This window comes from Cynara cardunculus (genome assembly GCF_001531365.2).
Source record: "Cynara cardunculus var. scolymus isolate 2C chromosome LG 13, CcrdV1, whole genome shotgun sequence".
Lineage (NCBI taxonomy): Eukaryota > Viridiplantae > Streptophyta > Magnoliopsida > Asterales > Asteraceae > Cynara > Cynara cardunculus.
Window position 1 is genome coordinate 25,939,066 of NC_037540.1, and position 19,322 is coordinate 25,958,387.

At 35.8% G+C, this 19,322-nt stretch overlaps 1 protein-coding gene across 3 annotated transcripts in view; it reads left to right on the top strand.

Moving 5' to 3' along the window:
• The window catches only part of LOC112526135 (protein CASP), a 25,932-nt gene extending 6,977 nt beyond the window's left edge, over positions 1 to 18,955 (top strand). For all 3 annotated transcript variants that reach the window (XM_025136527.1, XM_025136528.1, XM_025136529.1), the window contains 15 exons: positions 340 to 428; positions 579 to 688; positions 777 to 871; positions 2,219 to 2,274; positions 5,108 to 5,273; positions 6,332 to 6,424; positions 7,744 to 7,872; positions 8,196 to 8,315; positions 8,484 to 8,564; positions 12,819 to 12,926; positions 13,690 to 13,833; positions 13,905 to 14,009; positions 15,072 to 15,151; positions 18,437 to 18,529; positions 18,620 to 18,955. In XM_025136527.1, the coding sequence (XP_024992295.1) occupies positions 340 to 428; positions 579 to 688; positions 777 to 871; positions 2,219 to 2,274; positions 5,108 to 5,273; positions 6,332 to 6,424; positions 7,744 to 7,872; positions 8,196 to 8,315; positions 8,484 to 8,564; positions 12,819 to 12,926; positions 13,690 to 13,833; positions 13,905 to 14,009; positions 15,072 to 15,151; positions 18,437 to 18,529; positions 18,620 to 18,680 (1,530 nt within the window). In that variant the 3' untranslated portion in view covers positions 18,681 to 18,955. The remainder of the gene's footprint in view (positions 1 to 339; positions 429 to 578; positions 689 to 776; positions 872 to 2,218; positions 2,275 to 5,107; positions 5,274 to 6,331; positions 6,425 to 7,743; positions 7,873 to 8,195; positions 8,316 to 8,483; positions 8,565 to 12,818; positions 12,927 to 13,689; positions 13,834 to 13,904; positions 14,010 to 15,071; positions 15,152 to 18,436; positions 18,530 to 18,619) is intronic.
• The last annotated feature ends 367 nt before the right edge of the window (positions 18,956 to 19,322 follow it).

Genomic DNA, 19,322 nt, shown 5'->3' on the forward strand with positions numbered 1-19,322 from the left:
GGGGGGGGGGGGGGGCGGTTGTTAAGATGTACACAGATCTTTCCTCTGCCTCAAGTAGCAGAGAGTAATGATTTGTTCATAATTTATGTCAAATACATAATAAGATAGTGTGATCCTCACTGAACCTCTTTGAGATATGAATCTATCATTGAATTATTTTGAAGTAGCTACTTATTTCTGATAACATGGCTAACTCATAACATTTGAATTATTGAAAAAAGTGAGCTATGTATTTTGTTGATGGCATAGACAGGATTTTGGAAGATCTACTGTGGTTGAAAATGTTGTTGGGCTGAATTTGCTTCTTGATTTTTATCTTGTTATGTAAAACAAATTTAGATGGAGGAAAAAGTAAAGGAGATTGTGGAGATGAAGCAACGGAGTTTGGCAGAAGAAAATCAGAAAACGCTGGAGGTTCTAAAGGAAAGGTAATCTACGTTAGGTGTCATTTAAGGTTGATCATTTCAGCTTATCTTGGATTTTTGATCATTATAATGTTGTCTTTGGTATGGGATAACATCAAGCATAAGCATGATAACAAGTCTTTTAATGGAAACCACATCCTCTTGTTAATGCAGGGAACAACTATTACAGGATCAATTACGACAGGCTCAAGACAGTGTTTCTAATATGCAGAAATTGCATGAACTTGCACAAAGCAAATTGTTTGAGTATCGTGCCCAATCAGGTTAATTCTAATTTGCATTTTCGTTTAGCATAAGCGATTTGCTACCTTTCATCTGCCATATTGCATCACTTGTGCTTATGCATTGCAGAGGAAGATAGAGCCGCAAAGCAGTCGGAAGTAAATCTATTAATGGATGAAGTTGAAAGGGCTCAGACTCGCCTGCTAAGTCTAGAAAGGGAGAAGGTGAGTCATAGAGCCTATATGCTGAACAATTGAATGTGTTTGGCTTTGAAGTAATGGATTTCTCATTTTCTTGATGCATGTGGTTTACTTTGTATTTATTTCTGCATATGCTTAGAATTTTTTGGTTAACTCATGTGGTTAAAGATATCAATGTCAACAAAGATGATACGTCCACATTTAGATGTTCCAGATACTTGATATTATATTATTTATTGGAACAATTTTTTTTATCTTTTACTGTTTCAAATGTGTTTGTTTTGAAATGTTCCTGTATATAATCTTTCATTAAATTAGATCACAGTTGGGTCTTAACATACAAGTTCCTGAAACCATATTCTTACCTTGCTGCAATTATGTGCATGAGAGAGCAAGAGCTGGAGGGGGAGGGAGAGAGTATGCAAGCACACCTGTTCAGGATACAGGTGTAGATCCTAAGATTTCCAGGACTAGTATGTCCTAGAAACTAGAGGATAGGGAGGTGTGATTATATGTTTCTATACTATACATACATACATACATGTCTAAGCTCTAAAGTCGAGCAAATAAAAGAAAGCAAGTGATCTTATGGTTTATTATGTTAATAATCAAAATGGTCACCTACTCAAAGAAATTGCCCAGCAAATGGTAACCCTAGCGACCACCTTCTCTTTTGAATACACGAGCACATTGAAGCTTTATAGTCACACAGCTTAATGATTTCATGGTGCTTCATGGAAAGTTCAATTAGATGAGAAGGCAAAGATACTGTGGATTTGTGAACGGATGTCTTATGGGGGTTTGTTCTGTCAATTAACCTGATCCATTGGTGTCTCTTTTAATCTTCTGTGGAAGAGTTTTCTTTCTCACAAAACATTTCTCACTAATACTAACATCTTAATTTGATTCTGCAATCTTATCAAATAACGAAAACTAGCTGGTGAAGTGTAAGTGATCAAGATGATAGTCTAGTAAATTTTTTTGTCTCAAATCTGAAAAGAACCATTGGTTGTTTTCAACTGGATGCTGGTAGTAGTAACAATGCTGCTTCCTAGTATTTCTATTTCTTATTTTCCTTTTTGTTCTTTGTCAATTCATAAGGTAATAATGTGGTAAAGGATACTCCATATGATGTCTTCTCTTTCTGGTTATTTCCAGTCATTATAGCAGTCATTTTTTGGGTTCATTTCCATTTTATATAATAATTTATGCTCTCTTACAACAAATTCCTTATATTAATTGGTGCAAGAAAAAATGTTTCACGACAATGCTTTGTGCTTGAAACTTAAGTAGATAGGCTTATTCAACTTCTTGGAGTTTGTTAATGTTTTCTGATTGTTCAAATCTGAATGATTAGTGTACACTGTGCAGGGAGTTCTACGTTCACAACTACAATCAGCAAATGAAGACAATGATACTAAGAGAAGGTGATAATATACCATCATTCTCTCTCTTCCTTCCCCATTCCCATGCCGAAAACTGCACAATCTATCAAATCCCATCTGGTTTCCTATGTCAAGTAAATCATATATACAGTTCTGCAAAACACATACATAGACCCCCAACATGCAGGGTTTATAGTACTCTGAACCCTACAATCTGAACACATCCAGGGCCACCATACATGTGGTCTTTGTTCATAAGTTAACCTGGCTTGTAAGATGTCCATGTTACACTTGACTATCCATAATTATTAATGTTTTTCATGATTTGGGTGACCAACCTATTTACATATGTTTTACCTTGGGCAGTCAATAGCGGTGCTATACCGGTCCTTGACCACTACAAAAATTCATTATCATGGTACAAAATCATAGTTTTGTTATTCACGGTGCGATTTGCTGTTGTGTGACTGTGATTTGCCATGATTCGATCGCTATTTATTGTGATGTTTGACTTTATGTTTCGATTGTGAGACTTTAGAATGGAAAATGTTATGCTTTTATTGAAAATTATTATTTGATATGTATTACACATATTAACTACGACATATCTTTGATACCAAAAAGTACGGCATATCTATAAATATTTGTATTTATTACATGAAATCACAGTCTTGACTGAGATTTCAGTTTAGGACCAAGATAACTGCATAGGTTTTGCCATTTATTTTCAACCAAAAAAATACCTAATTAGAAATACTTGCATCGATTTAATAGAATTCTAGTTTGTGTAGTATGCACAAGTTTGTTTGGGTAAATTATTTTATTTGCATGTTTACATGACATGCATATGCTTTAACAGAAGAATTTGAGTCTCCAGTAAGAGCTATTTACAGCTTGTATCAGTCACTTTCTATAAGATACTTCATCCATCTCAAAGCAAATGCACCCTTTTCCTTTTTGGATGATGTTATACTCCAAAATTACTTCTGCCTCGTAGTAACAAATAATTGAAGAAATACTTGAGGTAATTACTTCACTTCTTGCATAAGAAAGGGATTAATACCCTATGATGAAGATTAAAATTATAAAGTCTTTTCTATGTTTTTTTAATTCTTGATTGTAGGTGTTCTTTTGAGAACTCCTTTAGATCATTCATAAAAATTAGTTGCCCATGGTCTTTGTAATTCCATAGAAATCTGTTCTGTGTTTTTTTTCACTATTTACTATTTTAAAGCTGTTCAAATTAAAAAATCATTTGCATCGTTTTAATTTCTATTTTACCTTGTAATTGTTGGTCAAAGGACTCCATAGTTTGGTGTTGGATGTCTTAATAGTAGTTTGCTATAATGTGGGGGCTTCTATGAGATAAATCACATATATCGCGGGTTTTAAGTGCAAGTAGATTTTCTGTTATAAGCCAACATAACTATCAATTTACTTGTCTTTTCTCTTTTTTCAATTTTTGTTCAACCCTTGCGTTTTTAATTTTTTACAATGGTGCTCATGATTCTTTTTGAGGAAACTGCACATGAAGCATCCCCCTGGGCATGCACATGTGTAGCCTAAAGACCGGCTCTGCTATTTTGTGCCTAAGCTGCTTATGTTGTGAACTGACCTGCAATATCTAGCAAGGTTGGTGTTGTATGCTAGAATCCTAATGTTACATAATTCATAACCGAGGTATAATACGATAATATATCCATTCAAGGATATGAAAAATCGACAAAAAGCCAACATTGGAGAGTGAAGAGAACTGTCTATAGAGGAGTGGAGGACTTTGTAAATATGATTATATGGCAATGAATGATGGGTATTTTCTGCACCCTAGGCAAACATAAAATCAAATTTTTGTGAAGAATTAGACAATATTCTATGCTGTTGCAGCGGTCAAAATCTGAAATCGCGATCAGGACCGTGATTTGATATAGCGGTTATCGCGATGGTAAAGCGGTTGTATGATGGTCCAAAAATAGCGGTTTATATAATAATTAGAATTATATATACACACAGACACAACTTAATATATTATATGTATTCAATAAAATATATAATTTCAAGATTGACCAAAGAAACTCGAGGAGAAAGAAAAACAGAACTCAGAAAGACGAACAACAAAGAGGAGCTTGCAGAGACGAGAGCCAGCGAGAAGGAGCAATTTGATGCCGAAGCTTGGAGTGACATAAAGAAAATCGTACAGCTTTTTTACCACGGTCGGGGGAGATGCTTAACCCAAATTTTACTGAAGCCCGATTGAAATTAAAATAAAACAAAGCCTCACTGAAATCAAAAACAAAAAAAATGACCCAACACAAAAAGTGGCTATAGCACCGGTATTTCAAACCCAAATAGTGCCCATTTTGGCGGTTGTTAGTGCAATTAGTGGAATCGCTATTTTGCACCACTATTTTCTTCTTGACCGCGAACCACAATTTTACCGCTATGGGTGGTGCAATTAACAGCATATATAATTTTTGATATAAAGAATGAAATTAAGAACATAGACCGTTTGTAAACCAGCTGCTTGTTTGTGCTGAATCAATGATAAGATGGGAGAGCAAGTTCTTACACCGATATAGCAACTTATGTCGGGCGACAATGTTTCATCAGTTCCCTAGATATTAGAAAAGAATATTAGATAGTACTGCTTCACTTGATGGAGTGTAATCCTTAGGTGCTGCATTTAGACAATCAGATTCCAAAGTTTTTATTCTCTATTTTTCAGTTCCTTGCTTGAGTGTATCATTTGGTCAGTGACTTTATCAATGACTTATCTGCTGCTTCTAGTTTTAGATTTGCAATTCTTTTTTTTTTATATTTCCTACTGTGATGGTGCCTGGATTTGTATTTGATTTTGCTTTTCTTTTATTTGATTTAGTGATGATGCTGATACAAATAGCATCCTTGAGAATTCTTTAAGTGCCAAGGAAAAGATCATCTCGGAACTAAATACTGAACTTCACAGTATTGAAACAACCTTATCTAACGAACGAGAACAACATATCAATGAAATCAAGAAGTTGAATGCAATGCTCAATGAGAAGGTACCATGCTGTTAAGAATCCTTTGTTTATGAATGACATTTCTGAGTATCATGTCGGAGCTTGACTTGGCTTTTCTCTGTTACTTGGGGTTAATACATCTTGACTTGGCTTTTCTCTGTTACTTGGGGTTAATACATGAATCTCATCACTTATGTTAGAATTTCTTTCTGAAGTAGGAACTATTAAAATACAAGTGGTGAAATCCGTAGTAACAGGATGCATATAGTTTAGCAACCACCATGTTCGTACTCGCACTAGTGATTTTCTTTTTGTGCTTAAATAGATAAAATTATGGGCATCTTACCTATCATTTATCCTAAGCCAATATAACTGCATCACAGCTCGTTTATGTTTTGGTTTAAATTATATTGTTCGAGCTGATGTAGGTTTATTGATATTCTAACATAGAATTGCTTTCATGTTGTACTTCATTGTTGTTGTAATTTTCCAAATGTTGCCTGTACGTATGCCAATATTTCTGTCATCTCATGAAAAGAAATCAGATCCTCCAGTAACTTATATTGCACTTACATAGCAGCAAAATGGTCCTATAGAGCATTGAAACATGTTCTCAGGAAGAAACGTTGATCAGAGTATTTGGTGCTCCCATACAAGAGATTGAAATCAGGTGCACAAGGGAACATGTGTGGACCAAAAAACCAGTAAATGATAAGAAATATGTGTTCCAATTGTTATGCCATATTTGGAAGTTCTATTAAATTTATTGTCAATTTGTTATTATATCATAAACTGGTCTGTTACAGTTAGATGCATTAATATCCGTATGCTAAATTATCAATTCTTTTTTCTTACTTCTTATTCAATTTTGCATCCTTTCTGTTTATTCAAGTGGTTTTCTAATCATTTTTTACTTGAATTATGCTAAGATGATAAGAATTGCTTCCTAATATACAGCTTTCACCATATGTTTAAGTAGCAAGTTGGATCCTTCTGTCACACACACACATATATGTATATTATATATTTCACAGCTATCATATCCTGTGTTTTTTTATGCTACATTCTTACCTGCCATTGTCTTCTTTCCTAATCAACAGGAAGTTGCTCTTGAGGAAATCAAGAAAGAGCTCCAGGAAAGGCCTACAGAGAAATTAGTAGACGATCTGCGCAAGAAAGTTAAAATTTTGCAGGTCATATATTCTACTCTGAAAAATTGGACATTTATTAGTGATGTTAATTTTCAAAAAGTTTCAATTTTTATTGCTTGTAAGTACCTAATCCATTTGTGCACTTTGATTGAATATTACTAGTGTGGTTATATTTGATATGAAAATATAATCATGAGTTGCATTGATAGAGGGAAACAGTGGTGACAGCAGCTCATCGGCTTTGATAGGGTTGGCAAGGGAAGTCATTGAATGCAGCCCTACCCTTGCAATTAAATGAGGATCTTTTTATGACTCGTAGCCTATGGCTTCTGGTCAAGAGTACCACTTGCTCCAAGGCTTGTTCCTGTTGCTGGCCTTGTTGCTGTCAGAAATTGATTCATTCCATCCTCATTATGAGGCCGGAAAGTTTATTAGCACAGGTTGGCACGAAGTGTTTCATCATCCTCAAACATGAGTGGATGGTTAGTTAGGAACAGTTTATAGATCAGAATCTCCCACAAATTGATCGAGTAGTGGGTCAATTCATGCAATGGATATACTAGACTTAATGCTGAATAGTTCTACTACATCCTGTTCAGCTGCAAGGCCTCATGGAGTATTTGACACATGCCATTAAAACCATGCTTAGTTACTGAGATCAGGTGAATGTGCCCCCACATATTATGTTAGTAGGGTAAAGCCAATGTGTTATTGAGAATTTCTCAGCTAGAAAATTACTCTAGGTTTAGATATACTTTGACATTAAAATGAAAGAGGAAACAAAATAAAACCAACCAAAATCGTGAGTCTTTTGCATAACCAGAGTCCGCTTTAGTTTTTTTTGGATTGGGAACAATCCCTATTTATGGCTTTATGCTGAAAGTGTCCTTTCTTCTCTCTATCTTCCTCAAACTGACCAATCGATAGGTCCGTTTATCACCACTGTTTGACTGTAGTTCTTTTTTATATTCATTGGTGCACGATGCATCTCAACAATGTTCACATCAAAGGAGCTTTGTTATTACACCAGTCCTTGTTAGGCTATCAATTCGTAGCATCGATCTGACTTCACATCTAGCGAGGCATTGCTAAATTAATGCTCCCAGTTTGAATACACTCCAATTGCTTTGAACAACCACACTTCATGTTCACACAGATACACAATCACACACACACATATAGGGTTGGGTTCAAACGAGAACATGGTGAAAGTAAGAGAACACAAGAACACCTATATCACATGTGATTTTATAGTGAAATCACATGTGATTAAGGAACATGCAGTTCAGGCACTGCAGTTGGAATTATGAATTTGCATGCATCCTTCACTTCCTGTCTCATTATTCATGTTCTGTCTGTAGGCAGTGGGTTATAACTCAATAGAGGCTGAAGATTGGGAGGTTGCTACTAGTGGGGAGGAGATGAGCAAACTCGAGTCTCTACTTCTTGATAAGAACCGAAAAATGGAACATCAACTCACACAATTAAAGGTGATGTCATTGTTTTCCTCTTAAATGTTACTCCCAGTTCATTTCAGTGTGAACTGGCTTGTACATTATTCCTGAAGATCAAGGTCATAGTCACATGACTGTGCTATATGTTGAGAGAACGGGTATAGAAAAAGTGATGCCATTACTTCTGTCAGACTTGTGAGTTACAATTGAGTATGATTGTATGTGTGATAGCATCTACTATACCAGGAATATCAATGAATCCGACCAATCATATATACCATTTTTTATTTACGCCGAGGAGTCCTGATAAATGATGATTGAGACGAGATTCATTCAACTGATTTATGCTCTGCCTTTAGGTCCAACTCTCTGAGAAGACTTCTTTGGCAGAAACATCTGAAAGCAAGATTTTAGAACTTACATCAAAGATTAACGAGCAACAAAAGCTTATACAGAAATTAGAAGATGATATATTAAAGGTTAGTATTTGGCAGGTGTATCTAATACGTCTTTGTCCAGTCATGCATTAGATGCAATAGTATATCCCTTGTTTGTACCATGAATCAAAAAGTACAAGTAGGCCTTTAATTGATGATCATTTGGTTATTCCTTTGTGGCTTTGTAATTCATTCTTACTTGTGATGAAGGGTTACAATTCCAAAGATCGTAAAGGAAATATGTTTGATGATTGGGATCTTTCGGAGTCGGGTGCAAAAGATATTTCTGAGGTATGTTTACTGTTTTTTCCTTATTACCATTTGAGTATCTTGAAAAATAAAGAATCACAAGGAGCATGTCAATCAGTTTATAACTCCACTCTCGCTATCTATCTATGAAAACTAAGGTTCATATTAATATTTAGCCTTTCTGAGAAGATCCGACTATTTTTTTCTTTTTTATAGCCTAATTGTTAGCTTATACCTGATGCAGCAAGCGGGGTAATTCAGTTTGTAGGATTAGTTCTCAGAGGTTCATTTTTTTTAAAGTTTTGAATGGTTTCACAAATCATAGGTGCAAATTGTTACTCATTAATTGCATAAGTAAAACAGAGGTAACTATGAAATAAAAAACATTTCTAACTAAATCACTGTTCTGATAAAGTTGTCCCAAGAAGGTGTGCATCTAATGTCAAACTTGCAGTCAATGAAATGAAAACAAATGCATTTAAAGAAAATGAAATGGAAACACAAAAATCATACTCTGAGGATCTTTTGATGTATCTTTTTTGGCAACTCAGATCCATGACCTAAATTGCCTAGTCTCTGAAGCAAATGGTAAGATGGAAATCTGGAACCAACAAAAAGGACTCCTATTGGAAATATTACCATCTCATATGGGCTGGACTACCAGTGGAAAGCTTACCACCTTATTGAAATTAGTTATTATACCACCGAGGATAGGAGGTTGTGTATATGCCCTATGCTGTTAATTGCGGTGCTATAGCGGTGAAATAGCGGTTAGCGGTCCTAGGGGAAATAGCGGGGAAATAGCAGTTCTGCTAATAGCGGTGCTAATCACCGCAATTGGGCCGCAATTTTGATTTGTAATAGCAGTGTGAAAACCGCAATTAGGAGTTGCGCTTTCAGTTGGCCTTTTAAAGGGTTTAGAGAGGTCGGTTAAGGATTACGAGATAGGGGGCTGATTTTGATTTGCTATATTGGTGTCTAAACTCGCTAGTTCTCTCTCATCTCTTCTATTCCAGTTTACTAATCTGCATCTTCTCTTCACAACAATATTGTCTTCCAATATCGGTTGCTCGTCATCTCTTCTATTCACTTCATATGTTCACCTTCAAAACATATATTCTGTTATGCATACATTCATACATTTATATAAAAATGAAATTATTACATGAACCGCTCCTTGTGGACTGCTATACCACCGCTTTACCATTGCGATAACCGCTATATCAAATCACGGTCCTGACTGCTGTAACAGCATAGCTTTATATTAAATACATGCTGATGATCAGGAAAATCTGGCTGTCCCATTTGTACGACCTTTCTTGAGCAAGGGAATTTTTGTCGTTCATAAGCTTTCCTATTTTTTTCGTTGACAAACTGCCGAAGTCGGATCATCTTAACTGCAACTCTTTTCTATTTTTTTCTGAGGTTCATCTAGGTTTAAAGAAGGGTCATTTAGAAAGCCTTCTTAGAGCTGTGGGTTTGACATATTTGAACAGATTCTCTTTGCGGGTAATCGAGAGTGGATGCTGACATTTAGTAATTGGATAATGGCTTCATAGGTGAAGATGACCACATTTTTCCCTAAAGCAATTTGATGACTCTTATCTTGGTCCTAGTTCTGCTTTTGCCTATTTATTGGACATTCTTTTCCCTTTATGACTTAGGACGCCAAATGGGGTTTTGATGCTTTCATGTTCGTCATGGATCTTATCATGGGCTTGTGTTCGGTGTTCCTTTATTATATATTCATATCTCTAGGATTTTGGAAAGGCATTTCCTGAGCCATCTTTTCAGCTGTTTTTTACCTTGACTTTTTCAATTATACATATATAACGCCTAAAGGAGGTGTTAATGAAGGGAAAGAATGTGATGGTGGAGATAGGAGGGGGTTACTATAGAAGCCTATCTCCTAAAGCTTTGGTTTGCAGATATTTGCTACTTTTGGCTGGAATATGTTCCAAGACTCCAAAGGTGGATATTAGCAGTCCCCTAAGCCTTATGACTGCCGTTGAGGTATGTAAAAATCCGTGAAGCTGCTACTGAAAAGGTAAGTGAAAATCGGTCTTTAGACGGTGTTTTTATTCCCATTGCCAGCATAGGCATACTTTCTAGCATAGGCCTACTCCATCCAACATGGATCATCGAAAAGAAAACCGTAAGCCTACAGTGGGCCCTAGAAAGTTTTTGCTAAAGCAGGAAGCTGATGGTTTATCCAATGTAGGTTTACATTAGGCCTTGTTTGACAACCTCCTTCTTCTGATCGAACCTGAGTTCGTAGGTCCATGCCCTTTGTAGATGCTTTTTGAACTAAATTTTCTTCAGAACATTTGGAAGGTAAAATCACAGACCTACAAGGTTCTCTATCACCAGAGCAGGGGGCTGCGCCGAGCCAGGGAAGGCCTACATTGTACATGGCACACACATAACAAATTCCCTATATCCCTACTATCTCTCACTTATGACCCCTTTAGACAAGATTAAAGGAATAAAAACCCTAAAAGCTCTAATTTTTAATGTTTTCCCCCAAAAATCCTGGAAAAAATTACTTTATTACTGTAATTATTCCTGAAAACACAAGCATTGTGTTTTCATGAATTTCAAAAATAAAAATCCCAAACATATGTCTTCTAAAAAGAGCTTCAACTTTTTTTTCTTCTAGAATGAGGCAAACGCAGGTAGCTAAAGAACAACCAAATGGACAATCTAAAAGCAAGATGTCAAGGAAGTTGGGTCCTTGATCGACTTCGGGGCCTCCACTCAAACAACCTTCACCCTCTGCTCTTCTGTGAGCTAATCACACTTTGAAAAAACCATCCCATGCATGAACATAGAGCTTTTATGGATATCTTAGTTATCGATATGTGCGTATTGAGTAAACATGTTAGCAACAAGTCCATTTAATGTTTGTTGGGAAAGTGTTGTGTACTTGGGCGTTGAAGAACTACTCCACGGAGCTTGTGGTTGAACTATCGACAGTTCTTTCACATTATGAGGACAGATTGTATACAATGTATAGCATGGTGCATGGGCACAAATATCTCTTGGAGGATATATGCACCCTTTATGGAAGGGATACTCTTGATAACCTCGATATTCATACCCTAAATGCAATCCATGAACGATGAGTGATGGATGTGCGAATGAAGGTGGTAAAAATAGAAAAACAAAGAACCAGGTAATTGAGTAATCGAAGATGCTAATGTCGAGGGCACCTCAAATTAAACGGTTTTAACATAATCTCCTAGGGTCCAAAATATGACATAAGGAAACGAGTCAACAATTAATCAATGAATTTCAGTTGCTGAGCAGTTGTCACCTTAACTTAACCCCATAGATATCTTTGATCAATTGTGGTAAGTAAGCTAAATGAAAAATCGAAAGCACGAACTTGAGTCCCTAAAAGTTATTCACTTCATGCATTAAAAACAAACATTCATACCTTTCGGGGAAGTGCATGATTAAAATTAAAATGGTTATTCCTGCAAGGATTTAATGTAATTAGCACCAAACAAGACACAACCATACCTAGTATTGTATACACAAAAATGTTATATATAGTATCAATTGAATATACATGTCTCCTGGTTTTCGATCGTGAGAATGAAACTGAAGAGCTCATATGGAAAATTGTAGTGTAGCCTCCAGATGTTTACCTGGAATTTAAATACGGATCCTTGGACTTGCTCTTTTCTTCCACGAGGAACGGTGGAGAACGAATGATGCAAATTCTGGAAACTTTTGCTTTATAATTGTAAAATGAATACCTTTAGGTCCTGTTTGGTTTGCGGGATTTGATAGGATTTGGAGGGATTTGGAATGAATTCCATTCCATACCTATGTTTGGTTTGAAGCAATGCTTGGACTTGAAATCTCGAGACTTCATAGAAGTTTCGTGGGATTTCATAGGATTTGCTAGTAAATTATTTATAAAGAATGAAATTCACTTCCATTCCAAATCCTATAAAAAGATTACAACTCCTTCCACGGAATCCAATTCCCTCAAAAACATTCCGTCAAACCAGAAGGACCTTTAGTGTCCACCAAAAGCCACCTTTTATAGTTGAAATCTTTGCATGTGGAGTTGGAATTGGACTTCCATTCCTTGTGCAGAGAACATCTTATCAATTTCTATTAGATTGATATTTTCCTTCAGCACCAAAGTTTATTTTGTGACCGGTGACATCTATTACAAGAAGTTTCTTTTCTTCACCATCTTGCAATGCAACTGCTTGCCATAACACTAGTTTTGCATACGATGTTACCGGAATAACTTTGCATTTGAACTCCATGGAACAGAATGCAGATCATAAACATGTTTCTTCTGACCAAGATCAAAACTCAATGCTTAAGGTGATATGCAACCAAAGAGACCGTTTTCGGGCACGCTTGCGTGAAACTGAAGAGGTAAGCTTTTTTACTATCTTCAATCATCATTTCCTTTATCAACTTCTTTTTTCCGAGGGAAAGGGTGTTAGTTGCTTCTTATCACTACAACAAAATCAGGTTTATAGGACGCCATAAATGTCTAAATGTCTTAATCGATGGCTTTATAAGACTTCCATTTTATGTTTATAACATGAAACAATTATGCATCCTGTATAAGTGTTCCAATAAGCTTATAAGACACTTTTGAGCGTCTTAACAAGTTTTTTACGACACTTTTAGAATAAAGTGTTTTATTAGTTTTTTTTTTTTCTAGGACACTTTTGAGAAGTGTCCTGTAATCACATGTTTTTATAGAATACTTCTTTTAATAAAACACTTCTTCAAATTATGTCATATAAAATATAAACTTTTTATTCGAACAGTGCTTTAAATAACTTGTTAAAACCCCTAAAAGTGTCTTATAAACTTATTGTAAGACTTTTACATAGGGCATACTTGTTTAGTCCTATAAACATAGTCCTATAAAGCAGTCTACTAGGACATTAGACATTTTTTATGTCCTATAAACCCGATTTTGTTGTAGTGTAAGTCAATACCTGGCTACTGTGAACTCTTTTTTGAAGTATATAATATTTATATACGGTAAATACTCTCACAAACTCACTCACCTTAGGTGAGGTTTGAACTCTTGACCTCCTAGGAGGTTGGGTTCTACCGGAAACCCAGGTACTGCTGGGCCAATGACCCTTTGGTGATTGTTGTGAACTTCTGATTGTGTTAGGAAATAAGGCAGTTGAAGGAGAGGATAGGGGTGCTGACAACTGAACTGGAGAAGACGAAAGCTGACAATGTCAAGCTTTATGGAAAGATCCGTTACGTTCAGGATTATAATCTTGAAAAAGTAGTCTCTAGAGGATCAAGGAAGGTGCTATATATCATCTTAGTTTAATTGTTTTGCTTGAGATTACTGTAGCTCAACTTCTGTGTCTTTTGCAGCAATCAGTTGAAGATCTTGAAAGTGGTTTCAGCTCTGATGTGGAATCCAAGTATAAGAAAATATACGAGGAAGACATAAATCCATTTGCAGCGTTCTCGAAAAAGGTTCTTGACGCTTAAAATATATTCATCTTGCAATCATTTTGATCACGTCCTGTCTAATTCTCCCAGGCGAAGGTAACAGGTGTTTTGCTCAAAACATAAAAAGGGGAAAATGGACTGTTTTGAGAATTAATTGACTATAAGTGACTGTTATGTTGTCTACAGGCATCATTGTTGTCACTAAAAAACGCAAAAGATTGAATTGGCCAAGTTTTGTAGAAGATGATGGACTAGTGTTTGTGAAAATTTATTTAACGCACTATCTGAACTTCAACCATAGGCATATATTATGGATAATTGCGTGGCTAGAAAGAGTCTTCAGCCTATCTTGACGCTTTTGAGAAGAAATTGTTTGAGAAACAAGGGTACACTTGTAATTAAATTTTTAGATGTATTTTAATACAACTTATATGTATAATGTAGTTCATTAAAAAATATGTGATGACATAATCAAGGCATTCGGCTCATTAAGTAAAAGTCGAGACACACGTAAGTTGGAAACACAGGGAGAACAATTTTGGGCTTATAGCTCTAGAAGCGGTTGCTGACTATAATAATGCGACAACTGCAAAGGGGTTCATATTTTTACATGCAAATGTAAATATTTGTGTCGTACTAAAAGTTGAAATTGATGTTATACTGATCTGAGCAAGCTAAATGCAACAGTGGATTGGTGTTCACAATGGTTATGTGGATTCCTGGCCTTATCCATGTACTATTTTGACTCAAATTCTACAACTTCTTGAGTTCCTGTTAACCCATTCTGGTGAAATCATTTGAAACTCGAGTGAAGTCATTCAGTATCATCACTCACGTGAATGTATATCAAGATGATTGTTTCTTTAGACCTTTTTTGTTTTCTATTCTTTTGGGAAGGCAACAAGAAACAGAAAAATTCACACTTGTCCATTTAGCATCGAGTCCACAACCAGTCAACCACTAGGTTCTGAGCTAGAGGCAACAGGTTCCTTTAGATCTGATAGGATTGTTTGTGGTATCCACACAACTGTAGCGTTATATTTCTGCTTGTTCATCTTCTTAACCATAAACAATTTATTTTTACAGGAAAAGGATCAAAGGTACAAAGAGCTTGGTTTACGGGACAAAATTACACTTACCAGTGGCCGTTTTCTTCTTGGCAACAAGTAAGCATCTATTGTCCTTATATACACACACATATACACATTCGTATAATATATATGACATGTCCTTATACACCTAGTGTAAAGTTGGAAACAGAAGCATGTCCGACTCAAAACTGTTTAAGCAGTTTTGTTCGGCTTATTGGCTACTCTAGGCCTTATGGAGGCCAATCACTAAACTAGTATTTTGAACTGTGAAAAAGGAAGAACAATTTGGAAATTATCTTTTGGGGGAAAGACTTCAGGTGGCTATTCTGAGACATCTCGAAATGGAATGTAGGACAACTGTTTGGAATCATTCTTTCATTGGTATACATATGTGTTTTTTTTTTCTTTCTAGCTTGCAATTTAATGAAAATTGTTGGGTGAAAGGGAAATGTGCTAAAAGAACATGTTATTGTCCTGCAAGTTAGTTTTCCAAATTCCTAAGTTTCAGGATATGCGTAGATTGAACAAAAGAGGGGATGACAAAGTCTAGGGCATCTGGAGTTTTAATTTCTAGTATATTACTCTTTTGGTCTTTGTGGTTGCCACTCACTATCAATCTCGTCCCTATTTTGAACTAATTATACTTTTGATCACTGTGGTTGCCATTTTGTTTTGGATTTCGTCATTGTGGTTGCCACTTCGTTACACTTTTGGTCCTTGTGACCAACTCTGTTAAAAAAATCAGTCAACCCAAAGGCAATTTTGGTGGTCTTTTACATTTTTCATTAACTTCAAATTAAAAAGTAAAGAATTATATTATTATATTATATCAAAATTAGAGTAACCCACTAACCCCCTAAGCTCCCTTCTTCCCCACATCTTCACTGACCTCTACCCCTTCCTAAACCACCGATGACTCTCTCTCTCTCTCTCTCTCTCTCTCTCTCTCGTCTATTCTCTACTCTCTTTATCACAAAATTATAGAACTCGAATTCTTGAAAAGTGTATACCTTGAACGATCAGCATGAGCAGCGATCCAAGGCTCAATCACAGAAGAACCAAAACCATCAACAATCTGCCCCCTGCTCAAGTCAACACCACTGGAAATCCTACACTCGGTCATATTCACCTGTTTGGCTAACCAATTCAACACCTCTACACAATCCTCAAATGCCGCCCGATGATTATTCCCCGGTGCAAGCCTATACCCTACCGCCACCACAATCGCATCACACACCTTCACAATCCTCCAACAAATCGCTACTCCCAGTCACAAACCCTCCTCCATGAAACTGCATGATCACCGTTTAAAGAGTAACTAGGGTCGATAATTAACTGGGGCGTGATACGACACCAAATTGGGTGGGGCTTTTGGTGTGTGTTTCAGTGAGGGTTTGTAATTGATGCTTCAAGATGAATTTATGAAGAAAGCTATAAGACTTTACAGATACAGAGGCATTGTGAAGAAGTAGAAGATTATACATTTAGGGATCTGAACATCAGTTAGGGTGTTAATATGATAGATTTGACATTTCAAAATTGGAGATGGGAAGAAGGCTTGACAATGGTATTAATATCTTATTTTAATTTTGTTGCAAGTGTAACTTTTTCCTTTAACAGATCTGAGTTTCCTTCAAGCAATCCTTTTTAACCATAATCTTGTGCAAAGAACAGTATATGGATGATTTAATTCGGTTTTATTTTTTTGTTTTGATTTGGTTCTGTTCAATTTTGATTTTATTTCCTTTGGGTTTGTTTTTTTTTTATTTTGATTTCTTTGATTTTGTTAGGTTTTGATTTGTTGGTCAAAGAAGTTTGTTTGGAGAAGATGATTGAGGTTGGGGTTATAAAAAATAATATTTTAATGAAATGAAATAGGAAAAGACAAAATAGTTAGAAAGACTAAAATGCCCTTGAGGTTAGCGGACTTATTTAACAGAGTTGGGGGCCATTTACCGAACGCTTACCCGCATAAGCGCTTACCAAGTCACATTACCTTACCGGATGAATATGTCAAGGAACAAGAATCTTACCACCGGTAAGAGCGAAGGTAAGAGTGAAGACAAGGACCGAGAGTCTTACCTGGTAAGTCAGAGTGACGACTCTTACCACAGCTAGCGCTTACCGGGTGAATTGTTGCATACGATGCCGTTTTAGTGGACTAAAATCTTTCCCGGTAATTAAGTGATAGTGTTGAATTTTACCGGTAAGCACTTATCAGGTAAGTGTTTGGGTAAACGGCCCCTATTCAAGGGGACCAGATCTGAAACGAAATGGCAACCGCAGTGATCAAAAGTGTAAATAGTTCAAAATTGGGACGAGACTTGATAGTGAGTGACAATGACAGGGACCAAAAGTGGAATATACTCTTCCATTAATTTATTATATGGATCTTCTTATGAATAATTGGCTAGGAATTCACATAATTAAGGTTATGTTATTAACTGAATGGGGATTTAGAGTGGTTCAGTGAAAAAGATTTGAGTCTTATTCATTTTCATTTTCCCAAGTCTAGTTACTAGTTAGGTTTTCCTTCTTCCTTTGCAGAGATGGTATCAGGATTGGTTATTAGATCATTGAATAACAAAATTTGTGATTTTTTTTCTGTGGTTGTAAAAGGCAAACTGACTTTGGTGAAATCTTGGGTTATCTTGAATGTGTTGCTTATGAGATACTAGGATCCCTACTATTATTTTAGTTAGCTGAGCTGATAAACTAGTCATGTTTAGTAAAAACTAGATGACAAAATGACCTAAATGGGAAATATAAGTAGCATTTATGGCCATAGAATTGTTTTGCAATGCCCTATGGCTTCTAATTCTCCAAAATTACAGAAATGAGGTTGAACTTTTTGGAGTGGATGGAGAACGATAGGGACTACAAGTCAGGAAATTTTACAAATTTTTATCTTTAGATCCCGTAGAGTCCACATGACTTGTAGATATCAACATTACTAGCACTTTCAATTTTAGAAATAGAGTATTGGTTGTAGATTATACAAGATTGTTACAATTTAAACCATAACTACACATATGACATACTTTGCATGAAAAGGCTACGTACTTGGCCCCGACTCCAATTTTGCATGTCATACTTTCAAAACCTTCATGTTTGTACCTCAAATATGACATCTTAAACGTCTAGGTGCCTGGTTCATATATGAGATGCATACTTTGGTTTATAAATGTTTTGAGATATCACTCCCACGGTAACAAAATGAATGTTTCCAAATACATTACTTAAACTTGTAAATGTAAGATCGGTATTTTCAAAATCAGAAGCGACTTTTTTGGGTCAAAAGAACAAAACTTATTCATGGCTTGGTACTCTTTGGTTGTGATTAACAATTTCTTTTTGCAGATATGCACGAACGTTTGCATTTTTCTACACGATCGGGCTGCATATTTTGGTATTTAGCTGTCTCTACAGGATGTCGGCTTTAAGCAACCTCAGGTAATAATCTCAATAAATTTCTTGGTTTTCCTGTAGCAGCAGACAGATATATGTCATGTCCATGCCTGACTCTCACTTAATACATTTCAGCCATGGACCCGAAGAATTTGTTGGCAACGAGAAAATCACAAATCTTCCCCACGCGATATAGAGACATAACCGTAATCCCATGACTCGTTACAATGTACATAGACTAAATTACCCCTTTCCTGATCGCAAAGGGTGTTACTATGAGAATGTATCCTTTTGGTTTCTATGGACGATTCACCACAAAAAAGAAGATTGATTGATACTGGGTTTTATGAGGTTTTTGTTATTATATATTCAAAGTTATCATTACGAAACACAAAAAATTATGGGTCGAAATTCGTCTTAAATTATTTTGGGCGTTTTATGCCAACTTATTGAGAGAAGTCTATGCTTTCATTACTGAAGTTGTGAAAGGTTACCTCTATTTATACTACTATAAAGAACTATTTACAAAGAAGGTTCTAGTTACACAAGTTCTAATAATCATGTATGTCCCTTCTTAATTCTTGCATGGTATGTCTGGATCCTTTTCAAGCTTTCTCTATTCTCTCGATTTATCCAAAATGTTACGGATTTTCGAAGAATCTCTTACCAGTATGTGACATTATCTATTATTTCTATTCAACATAGAAAAAGAGAGGTTGGAAAACATAATGGATTTTTTGATTTTGAGTAGAGTTTTGGATAAATTTTTTTGAACAAATAAATCCCTATACTTTTTAAAGTTGATTAAATAAATATTTTTGAACTATAACCAGTTATG